Consider the following 13684-nt stretch of genomic DNA (forward strand, 5'->3'; position numbering starts at 1 on the left):
AGAAATTAGGAACAGAGCCCAGAGCCACAGAGACTTAGAACTGGGAAGGTCCCTAGAAACGCTCTCATCTTGACCTTCGCTCTACAGATGTGGAACCAAATGCCGAAGAGATGATGTGAATCATACTAAGTCACGTGCAATGCACGCCAACACAGACTCAGATGCACCAACCACTCCTACCCCTGCGTTCCCAGAGCCCAAACTCCCACACAGCGTTTTGTTCTTAATCCAAAAACCATTTCAAGTACTTTCAAGCCCAGGCTGAAAAAAAGACCCATCTGGGACCATGTGGTTGTCAATAAAAAAAGCTGAAAGTAAAATCTAACCTAAACCACTAAATCATAGTTGGCCAGAAGCAGTAAACAGAGAACTATGAATAAATATTTATCAGAAATATCACAGTTATGGGTGCTATTTTCAGAACCCAGTCTGAGTGAGAAGTTGGGGGTTATGAACAAACACACAGTCTTTTAGTAGGTCAGTAATGTCAACAGTCCTCATTTCATGATAAGCAGTGTTTAGAGGGACAACGTAGGCTTTTGCTAAGATGATGTGGACTAGAAGGGACTGTCATGCTTTGAGGTTGGAGGAGCAAGAGAAGTAGTGAAAAAAGGAGAAGAAAGGAAGCAAAGTACAGCAAAGGCATGGCAAGTGGTGGGTGGGTGAGGGACAAATGATTGATATAAATGCATTAGAAATACAGTGTTCAGCAAAGACAAGACTCTGGGATGCAGAAGGACATTATGATTGGACAGCCAGGGAGTCTTGGGAAGGGGCGGCCCCAGCAAACCAGGCAAGTGAGGGAGATGGGTCCTAGGAGCAGGGATGTTTGCAAAGACTGACCCACCTCATCTGGGTGTGAAACATGGATTTCACTGCCTCATGACTGAAAGACAAAATAGACACCCGAATGGAAATCATTACCATTGGTGATCCTGTAGGGCTAGCAAGAGTGCATGGCATTTCAGGTTATGCAATCAAAGCTTTGGCCATCACAACAACCTCTATCCCAGCCCCTTGTAGCTGGGCTAGTTTGAAAAGATGCAGCCTGGACAGTGGAAAGTGCACTGGATTTGGAATGAGAGGTTCTGATTCAAAGATGCTCAGCCCTGGACAAGTTACTTCCCTTCCCTGGGCCTCAGTGTTCTCATCTGTAACCTGGTAATGAGACAGTCATGAGACAGTGCATTTAAAAGTAGAGTGCTAGAAAATGTATGGGATGCTATTATTATCCCACTAACCAGCATCTTGGACAAATAAATGTTGCCTCTCTTGATGTCTACCTTGGGAAAAATCTGAACTGCGTGTGGAGACTGGTTAGGTCACACAGGTAACAGGTAAAATTTTGGGGGGTTAGAATTAGGCTCCTAACACCACATCCAGTGTTCTTTCCACTATGACAGACAGCTACGCAGTGACTGTAAAGTCACCTTCTCTTGCATGACAGCCTAGAAGCCCAGGTAAAACATGGCTGCTCAAAATTAGCGGATACAGAGAAGCCAGAGCAGACACCAGAGATGTTCTGGAGAAAGGGTCCCCAGGTTCCTGTGGCTGTTACATGTAGTGACAAGAGGAGCCCTGGGTCACCACTGCTTAGGGGAGTGATATCCAGAAATACCAGCCTCATATATGGCTGAATTTAATCCTCTCTGCCAACCAGGCTAACCCTGGAAAACAGCCCCTTTAGGGAAGATTCCATGAGGTCCAGGCCAGTGACCCCAAGAGGCTTAAGAAAGGAAACACAAATGCTGGGAAAAGATTATCATCTGGGTCCCAAATAAACTTCCCTGTCTGACTGACTTTCCCAATTTCTTAAGGGCCTGGTGTCATGTAGGCCCTTGCTTCTAGAAATAGGAGAAAAATGGAAATCAGAGTCCTTGCTATATTGGGGCTTAGGCTTGATTCTTGGCTGAGAATCAGAAACCACTGTCTTTGGTTTCTAGGAAGTTTTTTGGGGAAACCTGTTCATTGTTGATGGCTCAGAGTCAACTTGAATCTGTCATAAAAATCTTGTCTCTGAGAGCAAAAGAAATCATATAGTTCAGGTCCCATTCCCCTAAATCCCCCCAGCCTGAGCCAGGGACAACCAGGGGCTCATCCTGTTTGCTGACTCTTCTCCATTTGTGCCCCATCCCCAAGATCTGTTCTTTGCCCTTCTGTCCCCTGATCTGGGGGCAAGAGGGCTGACCTCTGAGGGCTTCATTACCCAGGTTCCTTTGCCTTATGGCTTCTGGTTGGGGTTTGGTCAATGGTGGGAGATCAGAAGGTGGGAGGAGAGAGAGGTTGGGGTATTTAGTCTCTTGACTCCCTCTCTGTCTCACCAGGGTTCCAGCAGTGGCTAGTTTTCTGTACAGGCACAGCCAAGTTGTTGGGTGGGAAGAGGAAAGGACCCTCTCTTGTTGCTGCAGCTGCAGAAACAGTACTTCCTCCACTTGCCCCTCCAAGTCTAGGGGTGGCAACGGTTTCAAGCTGTTGCTAGACCCTGGACACTTCACCATTCCTTGTTAGTTTCTTAAACTCTACCCACACTTCTGTAAATTGTCCTTTTATTAAATTCTCTTTGGGTAAACCCTGAGTTTGCGTTCTGATTTCTGCTGAGACTTTGACTGATACATGCTCCTGCCAAGTGCCTTCTCAGGTGATGTTGTTCTGCAATGAACCTAGAAAGATAATCCCAGGCTTCAAGTTTTAAAATAGTAGTTAGAAGCTTATCTAACACATCTAGGCAACCTCAAGAAACATGCAAAGACTCATACATTACCCATGTGGAATTCTTTGCTATCTTCCTCATTACTTTTCTCCTATCCACAATTATTCTAGAATGAAATTTCTATTTGCTGCCCATTTGAAACCCATGCTAGTTCAGGTTCAACAGTTTGCCTTTGGTTTAAGTCAAGTGGAGAAAACACCATAAAGTCTCCCCATCCCCATCACCTCACCCCCAGTTAAAGACATACTCACTTGCCATTGTTAAATATGACGGTGCAGTTGGGCCAACAGTCATGGTTCACCAAGCCCAGGTTGGGGAAGACGCCCACACCCACTGCCTGCAGGCCTCTCTGGTCACTGAGTGTGAAACCATTGCAGTTAATCTACCCAGAGGAAAAGATAAAAGAGTCAGTTATCGGATATAGACTCGGGACAGGACACTATCCTAGCTGTTGAAAGTTTAAAAGAAAATAGAAGACCTGGTCTCATCCTGGAGATGCTTACAGACTCTGGAAACAAAACAGTTTCCTGTTCTCTGTGTGTTCTCTAAATGAGCCTCAAGATTAGCACCATGGGAAAGTCCCAAAAATGCAATGCCATCTTGAAAGTTTTGGTAGCTGTCTTCTAAAAAGGCTAAAGATGTAAATGTTGGTTCTGAGAAGTCTCGCTTTTCCTGTATCTGCATCTCACAAGTCTTCCCCAGTATTTGTCTTGGTTTCTCTCCCCGTGCCCTGCTCTCCCTTAGTGTGTGTGTGTATGTGTGTGTGCGTGTGTCTGTGTCTCCCCTGCTTCCTTTGCCTACCCACCCTCAACTTCTAAAGCTGCTCATAAAAGAAAATTGACATCTTTTTTTGATTATTTTATGTCTGGTGAATATTTTATACTACCTATTCACAATTTTAAAGTCTGATGAGTGCAACACTTAATGTTTATCTCTGAATGCAAGGCAAATCAAGCTGGTTATTACGTATGCGGCACTCAATTGATTTCCTTTTCCTTAAAAATAAGTTCTTCTTCATAGAAACAGATTCCAAATATCTACTCTCAGGGTATGAAAAATGCATAAGAATGAATCTAACCTAGAATACATTAATAATTGCATACAAATTTCTGCTGTATATATAAATACATGCTGTATATATTACAATATACATTTTTGCACTCACATGGCTATTTGTTATAGGTATTGGAGGACATTGGCTATTTCTCCATTCAATCTCATCAGACATTCAGCAAGTACACGAAGTTAAGCTTCTCAGTACCATTAATAAGCTGTGTTACCTTGAGCAAATTTCTTTCTTCTCTGAGCCCTGGTTTTCCCATCTGTAGGTTGAATAAGTTGGATTAGATGATCTCTACAAGTCCTTTCAGCTCTAAACTTTGGTGATTATGCCATCTTGTGGCTGTAGTCCCCAGACAGACTTAGGGATATCCAGGATTGGGCTATTACACCCATTCATCCCAGCACTGTGGAGCGTAACCGCTAAGGGAAGCAACTCTAGCACCAGACAAACTGCTTCTAGTCCTTCCTTGGAGACCAGCTCACTGTGTGGCCTTTGAAAGTCATGTAACCTCCCTGGGCCTAGGTTTTCTGTTCTATAAAATAGAAATGGTAAAAGCAGACTTCACCTTGTGTTATAAAGATCACGTAAAATAATATATGGGAAGCTATGATGGTTAATTTTACGTGTCAACTTGGCTGGGCTGCAGTGCCCAGATATTTGGTCAAACATTATTCTGTATGTTTCTGTGAAGGTGTCTTTTTGGATGAGATTAACACTTAAATTGGTAAACTTTGAGTAAAGCAGATTAGTCTTCACAATGTAGGTGGGCCTTGTGCAATCAGTTGAAGGCCTTAATAGAATAAAGATTGATCTCCCTTGAGCAAGAAGGAATTCTGCTAGCAGATGGCCTTTGGACTCAAACTGCAACTGTTCCTTGGATCTCCAGCCTGCCAGCCTACCGGCAGATTTGGAATTTACCAAGCCTCCACAATCGCAAGAGCCTATTCATTAAAATAAATCTCTTTCTCTCTGTCTCTCTCTGTCTGTCTGTCTCTCTCTCTCCATATATACATATATACATATATATATATATCCTGGTGGTTCTGTTTCTCTGGAGAACTCTGACTATAGCAGAAGCACTGACATATGTGAAGACTCAGGAGATGTTGAGTGTGATCATGCTGTTATCATATTACAATTCATACGATCACACTACAATAACCCCCCTCCTCAGCCCACTCCCCAGTGCCACAGAAGGGGCCAGGCCTGCCCCATGGAAGACATCCACCCCTATAGCCCAAGGTCTGAGTCTGATCCAGCGGGTTCCCACTCCCACCTCCTGGACTCACATGGCTCCAAGAGGCCTGTCTTTGTTGCTCCAGGCAGCACCCTCCAAAAGGCCCTTACTCTCCTCTCCCTGGCTTCCACACGCACTGCTCCAAGCCTCCCATTATCCCGCCCATCAGATCTGGGAAAAGGAAGGGTCTTATTTCCAAAGCGACTGGTGGGTGAGGGATACTGATTGGGTCTTTGTTTTCAATATGGAGAGCAGAAAAAGAAGAAAGTGCAGATAAACAAGAAGGTAAATTACCATCCACATCTACCATTCAGAGACAATGGATAGTCTGTGTGTGGGATGCCGACTTCTAGGGCAGGAATGACCTCATCATAAGCAAGGCCAGAAAAACAGAGATCCGGATGAGAACTCTTCATTTTAGGCCTCTGTCCCCCTCCAGTCCTTCTCTTGGCCTCCTCTCCCCACTCTGACCTGGAAGCATCTGGAAACTTCTTAGTTGGACAATCCCAGCTGTCACCCCACCCCCACCACCACCCCACTTTCTGAGAAACCATACCACGCCAAAGATGTGCGAGATGTACTGTATGCTGAACTGCTGGCTCTGAGGCGGCCAGTACTGCAAGAAAGTGTCCACGTCCACCCGCAGCTCCTTCTGCTCCTCCTCCCCAAAGTGCTCCACGTGGTTCTGCAGCTCGTCCACGGAGACCAGGCAGCCCTCGGTGAGCCCGGTGCCTTCTCTCTCCACCCGCCACATGATGCGTGCCGCCAGCCTGCGGAGGGGCAGGATTAGGGAGGCCCTGCTGCATTCATTCACTCAACACCTACTAAGTGCCTAATGCACGCCCAGCACAGTGTTGGGTCCAAGATACGGTTTTGAACTGGACAGATGGACTTTCCTCTATCATGAAGCCTCTTATCGTAGGGGAGACCTAAGTCACAAAGATAATTTAAACTAGTGTGAAGTGCTACGCAGTAAATAAAATAAGGTTTAGCATGATAGAGAGTGACTGGGGGAGGGGAAGCTAAGGTGACCGGGGAGGTGACACGGAGGAGGGACACTCGAGCTGAAAGTGGAGTGAACAGGAGGAACTGGCTCTGTGTGGATGGGGAAAGAGCAGGGAGCACAGAGGCCCTGAAGAAGGAATGAGCTCGGCAGGATGCAGACCAGCAAGAACGCCAAGGTGGCTGGAGTGGAGAGCAAACAAAGGTGCAGGGCAGTGCAGGGGCCAGGCCACATGGGGTCCAGGAGACCACTGAAGGGGCCTGGGGACACTGTGAGGTAGGGCAGCCTGCGTCTCTCCTGATAGCATGGCTAAGTGAGACGAGCACTGGAGAAGGAGTCTAACAACCTGGGTTCAAGTCTGTTTCCACTTCTTACAGTGTGACCCTGGGCAAGTCACTGGACCTCCCCGAACCTATCCAGTGACAAGTAAAGTAAGGATAATAAATATTCCCTGACAGGGAATTTGGAAGACAAAGTGAGGTAATGGATGTCTACATCATGTATGAACTTATTCATATCCTTAATGATTAGATATGGAGAAGGTGGAGAAGATAATCTGGGTGGGGAAACAGTATAAGCAAAGGCCCCGAGGCAGGCACGGGCTTGGCATGTGCAGGAAGCAGGGAGGGGCGTGGCCTGGCTGGAGCAGAGGGCTCTGGCAGAGGAGGGGAAGCAAGGTGGAACAGGAGGGAGCCCTGGAGAGCACAGGGCTTTGAGTGTGAGAGAGAGGGGTGCACTTCACCTTGAGGATGGAGAGGGCCCCTTGTTCACTGTTAGGCAGCCCACGCCCACAAGACGAAGCCTGTGACTGAGAGACACTGGCGACTCTCTGCCACTCACTGACTGCCTGCTGGCCAGGCACCCGGGAGGGGCTGGTGGCCTAGGCAGATCTAGTCCCTGAGGAGGGACCCTCTTGGCAAAGCACAGGCCCTTTTCTCCTTTCATTTGGGTCACACAGTTATTTCTGCAGAGATGCCCTGCTGGGGCACCAGGTACCTAAGAACTGAGGTGTCCCCATGTGGAGCTCAGGACAGCACTGGGGAAAATAAGACTCCGGGTAGGGTGTCTGCTGCCTCCAAGTATTAGGAAAATGGTCACTAAGCTCAGAGAGTAAAGATGAATGGGTGACAGATTTCAACTCAGTATCAGAAGAAACTACCAACCTGGACTACGAAGATAAAGGGAGTGAGCTCCCCATCTCAGGAGGAAACGTTTACTTTGGGCCTTAAAGACTAAGTAGGATAACGAAGAGCTATCTGCCCTCCCATGTTCATTGCAGCATTATTCACAATAGCCAAGATATGGAAACAACATAAGTGTCCATCAATGGATGAATGGATAAAGAAGATGTCTATATATATTTACAATGGAACATTATTCGACCATGAGAAAGAAGGAAATCCAGCCATTTGAGACAACCCAGATGGACCTTGAAGTATTATTCTAAGTGAAACAAGCCCAACAGAGGAAGATAAGAACTGCACAGTATTACTTAGATGTGGAATCTTAAAAAAAAAAAATCAAACTCATAGAAACAGAGAATAGAAAAATGGTTGACTGGGGCTGGGGGTGAGAGAAATAGGGAGAGGTTGGTAAAAGGGTACAAACTTTCAGCTATAAGACAAATAAGGTCTGAGAATCTAATGTAAAACATGGCGATTATAGTCAATAACACTGTGTTATATAATTGAAATTTGCTAAGAGAGTAGAACTTGAATGTTCCCACCAAAAAAAAGAAAAAGATAAATATGTCAGGTGATGGATGTGTTAATTAACTAGATAGAGGGCATCCTTTCATAATGTATACATATATCAAATCATCATGATGTACACTTTAAATATCTTACAATTTTATGTCAATTATATTGAAAGCTGAATTTTTTACAAAATTAAAATAAAATTGCAAAAAAAAAAAAAGAAATAGGATTTCAATAGATGGAACTAAAGGGGATGGGGAGGCTGACTGAGCCATTTCATCTTGCAGTTTCCTAAAAATTACCAGGATATGACGATTCCATTCTGTACTTAAACTTCACACCCTACACACACAGTGACAATGCTTCCAACTTCACCTTCCCCATCGCCTCTGCTCTCCACTGCCTGCTTCATAAGCTCCTACCTGCAGCCTAGCATCAGGCTCTACCTGGAGAGGCCTCCAGGACTTGGGAGCTCTTGAACTGGGGCTCCCCACGTACTGGCCCTGAGATTTCTGGTTATGGCCCCTGGGGGAGGCCACTAATTGTTGCAAATGCAAATGCCTCTTGGGGGTGATGGGTGCAGAGACCTGCATGTACAGCCACGGGGACTGGCAGGGCTGCAATGACTTGAAAAGCTCTGTATTTTTAAAGGGGGGGGGGGTTGCTACTGAGCTCCAGCTCATTTTGCCAAATCTTCAGATTTTTTTCCAAGAGAAGCCAGAAAAATTAATTTTTTTAATGTGAAATTTCACTATTTTTTAACATTAGCATATCAATTTTTTTAAAATTAAACACCAGGAGGCCAGCCCAGTAGCATAGTGGTTAAGTTCGCTCGCTCCACTTAGGCGGCCTGGGGTTCGCAGGTTGGGATCCCAGGTGCAGACCCACGCACCGCTGATCAAGCCATGCTGTGGCGGCATTCCACGTATAAAGTAGAGGAAGATGGGCACGGATGTTAGCCCAGGGCCAATCTTCCTCAGCAAAAAGAGGAAGATTGGTGACAGATGTTAGCTCAGGGCTAATCTTCCTCACCAAAAAAAGAAATTAAACACCAGGGAACCACACAGAATGGATCTGCAGCCAGCCCCAGCCAGTGAGTGCGGCTTAGAACTGCTGCTGTAGACACCCTGTTCTCCCTCTTGGACAGGCTCCTAGACCTGAAGGGAGTGCACAGAAGAGACCAAATCCAGCCTCTCCGAGGCTCCTTCTTGAGTTGCACTCAGCCTGGCTTCCTTGGGCCTGGGAATGCTGTCACTGCCTCCACCCCCAGCCTGACATTTGGGAATCCCAAGCAGCCCCACGGGGGCCTGGCTCTGACCTGATGTTCTCGTTGGGCACCTTCCCGTATCTCTTGATGGCTGAACACTCGTTCTTGTGGTTCAGCCAAGCATCCTTCTGGCAAGTGCGGTCACAATAATGGGCAAACTTGCACTGCCCGCAGCGGTGGAGCTTCTCCTGCCTCTTGAAGCAGGTGTGGCACACAAAGTTAACAAGGCTGGAAATGGAAAGAGAAAACACGTAACTGGGGCGCACAGTGGAAATGGCACTGCCCTAGTCGTCGGGAGACTGGGGTTCGAGTAGTGGCTCGGCGGGCCATCCTTGTCTTTCCAAGCTTCAGATTCCCACTTTTCAAAATGAGGGGCTTGGGCTTCCAAAGATCCCTTCTGCCTGTAGCTGTTCTTTTTTTTTTTCTTTTTTTTGAGGAAGATCAGCCCTGAGCTAACATCCTTGCTAATCCTCCTCTTTTTGCTGAGGAAGACCGGCTCTGAGCTAACATCTATTGCCAATCCTCCTCCTTTTTTCTTCCCCGCCAAAGCCCCAGTAGATAGTTGTATGTCATAGCTGCACATCCTTCTAATTGCTGTATGTGGGACGCGGCCTCAGCATGGCCGGAGAAGCAGTGCATCGGTGCGCGCCCAGGATCCGAACCCCGGCCGCCAGTAGCAGAGTGCGTGCACTTAACCGCTAAGCCATGGGGCCGGCCCTCTAGCTGTTCTTTTAGTAGATATTTTTAAGTGAACCCAACATAAGGGACACTATTATGCTCTGCATATAAGCTCTTCAATTTAATTCAGCACGTGTAGATTTATGACCTATATGTATTAGGCATTGGAAATACCACAAGTTGCCAGAAGAACGATTGAACTTGCGATCACCATGCAACATAAGGAGCACTATGATAGAGGAGGCGCAGACTACTCCTAGATCACATTGGAGAAGACACTTGAGGAGCCCAGGAACTCTTCTAGGCTGAGGAAGTAGGTCCCCTTGCCAAAAGTCACAGGTTATTGGTATTGTGGCACGGAAGGGAGCATTTTGTGTGATGTGTCCTTCTCATCATTGAAGTGTAATGTCCCTTTCCCCAAAGAATAAAAAATCATAACTATCTACAATATAATGGGACATGAAACATGATATGTTTAACACAAAATGAGATCTACATGTTATGATACATGTGATAGTTCTGTGTGTTTTGCAACAGTAAGAATTACAAAGTTGCTAATGTCACTGATGTTATCTGATGTATTCTCCTGGCTCAGAGAGAGAGCAGAAGTGATGTGGAAGAATAATTCCCGCCCATTCAACGGGTGAGGGAGAGAGATGTAGGAGATGAGATTCCTTACCCTGTGCTTCCGGCCTCCTAGTGCTCCCATCAGAGTCGGGTGTCTCCCCTTGCTAAACCCAACACTCGAACAGAAAAGACCATAGGTTAGCGTGAAGGAAACATATTTCAGGACATAAACTAACACCCAGAATGAGTGAAATCTGGTGTGATTCACAATATCTCTAGGCCCCAACTGCACGCTCCTGCAATGTGGGAAAGAGAAATCCTGGCCACTGAAGCAGAAAAGTGAGAACGAGTTTAGCGATATGCAGGGAAGCCCTGAGCTCCCTGGGAGAAAGTGGATGTGTAAACTCAAGTTAGAGTTGACAATCTAAACAGGGATCTCAAAAGTATAAGAAAACAGGGACTTTTAGAATCACAGAATTCTGAGCCTGAAGGAAGATCTTCAACAGAACCTATAAGTACAGATATCCCTTGCATCCATCCCCGTAGTGGGATTCCCATAGTGAAAGAGTTTACTGCTTCTAAGAACAGTTAGTCCATTGTTGGCCAGCCCTAATTGTTGCAGACTTCTTCCTTGTGTTAAGCTTGAATTTGCCTTCCCGGAAAACATACTCCTATAAGCTATTTTGGCCCTCTGGATCCTTGTCCAATGGAACAAGCCTGATCAGATCAGTCCTTCATGAATTTGAAGACTACTGCTGTGTTTCCTCTTCATTTCCCTTCTCCAAGTCAAACACTCCCAGCTCCTTCAACAGTTCCTTGTACAACACAGTTTCTGGAAATTGGGGTCTCCAATGTGCCTACAGCAGGTCCCTGAAGCCAAAGGAAGGTGAGTGTAGCAGGGCAATCAAGCAAGATCCAGGGGCTAATGCTAGGTCGTCAGGCTCAAGGAGCAGCCCAAGGGCCCAGAACAGCATCAAGAGATGGAGACAGGTAGAAAGCCAAGCTGAGGGTACTGCACTGGCTACTGCTCTAAGCTACGTCCTGGGCTTCCTGGAGTCCAGGCAGTTTTCAGCCTCTGGGTGGCCAACTCAACACACTGCTGTGTCCCATCTGCTGTGAGGCACATTGCTAGTAATTTGTTACTCATCATAAAATACTCAAGGGCATGAAAGGTTAGTGCTTATTTATAAGCTAGAGCAGATTCAAGGTTATTACTATAATAACATCTTCCTCACTCCCTTGCATTCCCTTAAGCTTTCCTAATGAGAGAGGAAGAGTAGAATTACACTCACATACTTAGGATTGCACAGAATTCTCAGCCCCTCATAACTATGCCACAGCGGGTACTGAGAAGGTCATTTGTCATGAGTGCCCCAGCAGAACAGAACATATAGGGTTCACACAGGACTCTGACCATTTAGTGGAATCTCCAAACCCCTAGAGATGGGGAGCTATGAATTTCTCACATCTGTCTCAAGTCAGGATCGCATTCTCTGGTGGAAATGTGAAGTTCATTAGCAGGGACTAGATTGCTGAAGAACTCAAGTAATCGGGATCCCAAAGAGGCTCCAAATCTTGTCTCTTGGCCGCTCAAGGGTGGGACGCTGGGTCACAACACTTTATAATTATGGTGCCCAAAACAGTATAGTATCCAAGTGTGGTGCTATTCACACTTCTTGGATCTGAAAATTGTGTTTCCATTAGCTTCTTTAGCAAAAAATTCACATGTATTTAATATCAAATTACAAATATAGTCACTAGAACCTCCCGAGCTTTCTCAAGTCAAAGTCTCCCTTCATTTGTCCATATGGCATTGCACTTTTAAAACAGCTTTATTGAGGTATAATTGACATACATAAACCACACAGATTTCAAATGTTTAATCTAATAGGCTCTGACATATGCATCTACCTAAGAAACTACCACCACAATCAAGATAATGAACATAACCATCACTCTCCAAAATTTCCTCATGACATTGAATTTTTTAACCCAAAGCGGGGTCTTCACCTTTACCCCATCTGATAGCTTTCAAGGCAGATTGAAACTACCAGATCATTTTGGATTTTTATTGTCTTCATTTATATCATTATGCTAAGCTTTGCGTCGCCTGCAAATCTGAGAACGTGTCTTAGGTTGGGAAGGGGAAGGAGGAGTGGATGCCCACCTCTGGGTTATCAGGACCCAGAGAAGGAAACAAACCCAAGGCAGGAAAGAAAGGGAGGACAGCCAGGAAATGGCCTGGAGAGGGAACAGTTAGAAGCAAGCACCATCGTGCTGCCTGTCACTTGGAACTTGTCACTTGGAACTGCAAGCCTGTCTGCTCCAGGGGCACCCAGCAGAGAACAACCCCACACTGGAACTGCTCTAGTATTTTACACTCAAACTGATATTTTTAGAATATTCTAGTATAACATCCTCATATTTCTATTTATATACATACATTCACATTCATATACATATTGCATGTGAAAACTGGACTTTGTATCTACCAAACAAAAATAGCACACTTCACAGCTATCACACTGTCTCACTGTTTTAAATTTTAAATACAAATAAAAACTCCAGCTGGCCACCTAGAATAACAGAAGTTCTGTTTCTTCATCTTTACAATCACTGCTTATTTCTAATGTACTTAAACTCAGGAGGATGTGGTATCACAGGGATAGGAGACAGGCACTGTGGCCAACATAAGCTGGAACAATTCTGAACCTTAAGAACTTACTCTCAAAATAAACACATGTCGCTGAGTGCACGAGTGTTAGGAGCTGACTATACACCTGAGAGCCCTCTGAATTAACTTCCAGACAGAAGACAATGTTTATTAAAGGATAAAGAATTTTTAAATGTGCTATTCTGAAGTTTACTCAACAGCAATTGTTTTGAACTTAGACCAAAGTAGATTTTTTTTTGTGGAAGAGTATTTTATCCCTGACATTGTTTAGAATTCTTGGTGCATGGTGATAATAAAAAGCAGATCAACTTTTAGTTGGTTTTGTTACTGTTTTTAAAATCTGTGCAGATAATGTCCCCTATTGCCTGCACTGCGGTGGCAGGGAGCAGACTTCTGGCACTGCCCTCTTCTCAGTCCACACTGCCTGTGAGGTCACTAGGGCAAATTTTCCTAGCTTGGCTCAAAGGGAAAGAATACATTTGTCCTGGCACTTGCCTCCAGGCTCCCTTTAACTGACTAAATACATTTCTAACAGAGCCTGATTACAGAAAAATCTATTTGCCATGAACTGTAGCTATATTAAGTCCATAAGAATTTCCAGTGGAATGCTCCTCCTGTCTTCAAAGTCACTAATAACCACTTTGACCAGGAGAAGGCTGGAGACAGAGCCCCAAGCTGCAATATAGACTTGGCCCCAGACTGGGTCATAGAGAGACCTTAACAATCACTTATGTAATCAATTATCAGGCCTTGAATCAATTCCAGACCTGTTCTACAATATCTCACCA

The 13684-nt window shown here is 45.3% G+C and overlaps 1 protein-coding gene across 7 annotated transcripts in view; it reads right to left on the reverse strand.

The window, feature by feature from the left end:
* The window catches only part of SMYD1 (SET and MYND domain containing 1), a 47798-nt gene that overhangs the window by 14920 nt on the left and 19194 nt on the right, over positions 1-13684 (reverse strand). For all 7 annotated transcript variants that reach the window (XM_058550734.1, XM_058550737.1, XM_058550736.1 and 4 more), the window contains 3 exons: positions 9029-9205; positions 5567-5780; positions 2962-3092 (listed from right to left, as the gene is read on the reverse strand). In XM_058550734.1, coding sequence (XP_058406717.1) covers positions 2962-3092; positions 5567-5780; positions 9029-9205 — 522 coding nt within the window. The remainder of the gene's footprint in view (positions 1-2961; positions 3093-5566; positions 5781-9028; positions 9206-13684) is intronic.

The sequence above is a fragment of the Diceros bicornis genome, chromosome 12, assembly GCF_020826845.1.
Source record: "Diceros bicornis minor isolate mBicDic1 chromosome 12, mDicBic1.mat.cur, whole genome shotgun sequence".
In the NCBI taxonomy this organism is placed as follows: Eukaryota; Metazoa; Chordata; class Mammalia; order Perissodactyla; family Rhinocerotidae; genus Diceros; species Diceros bicornis.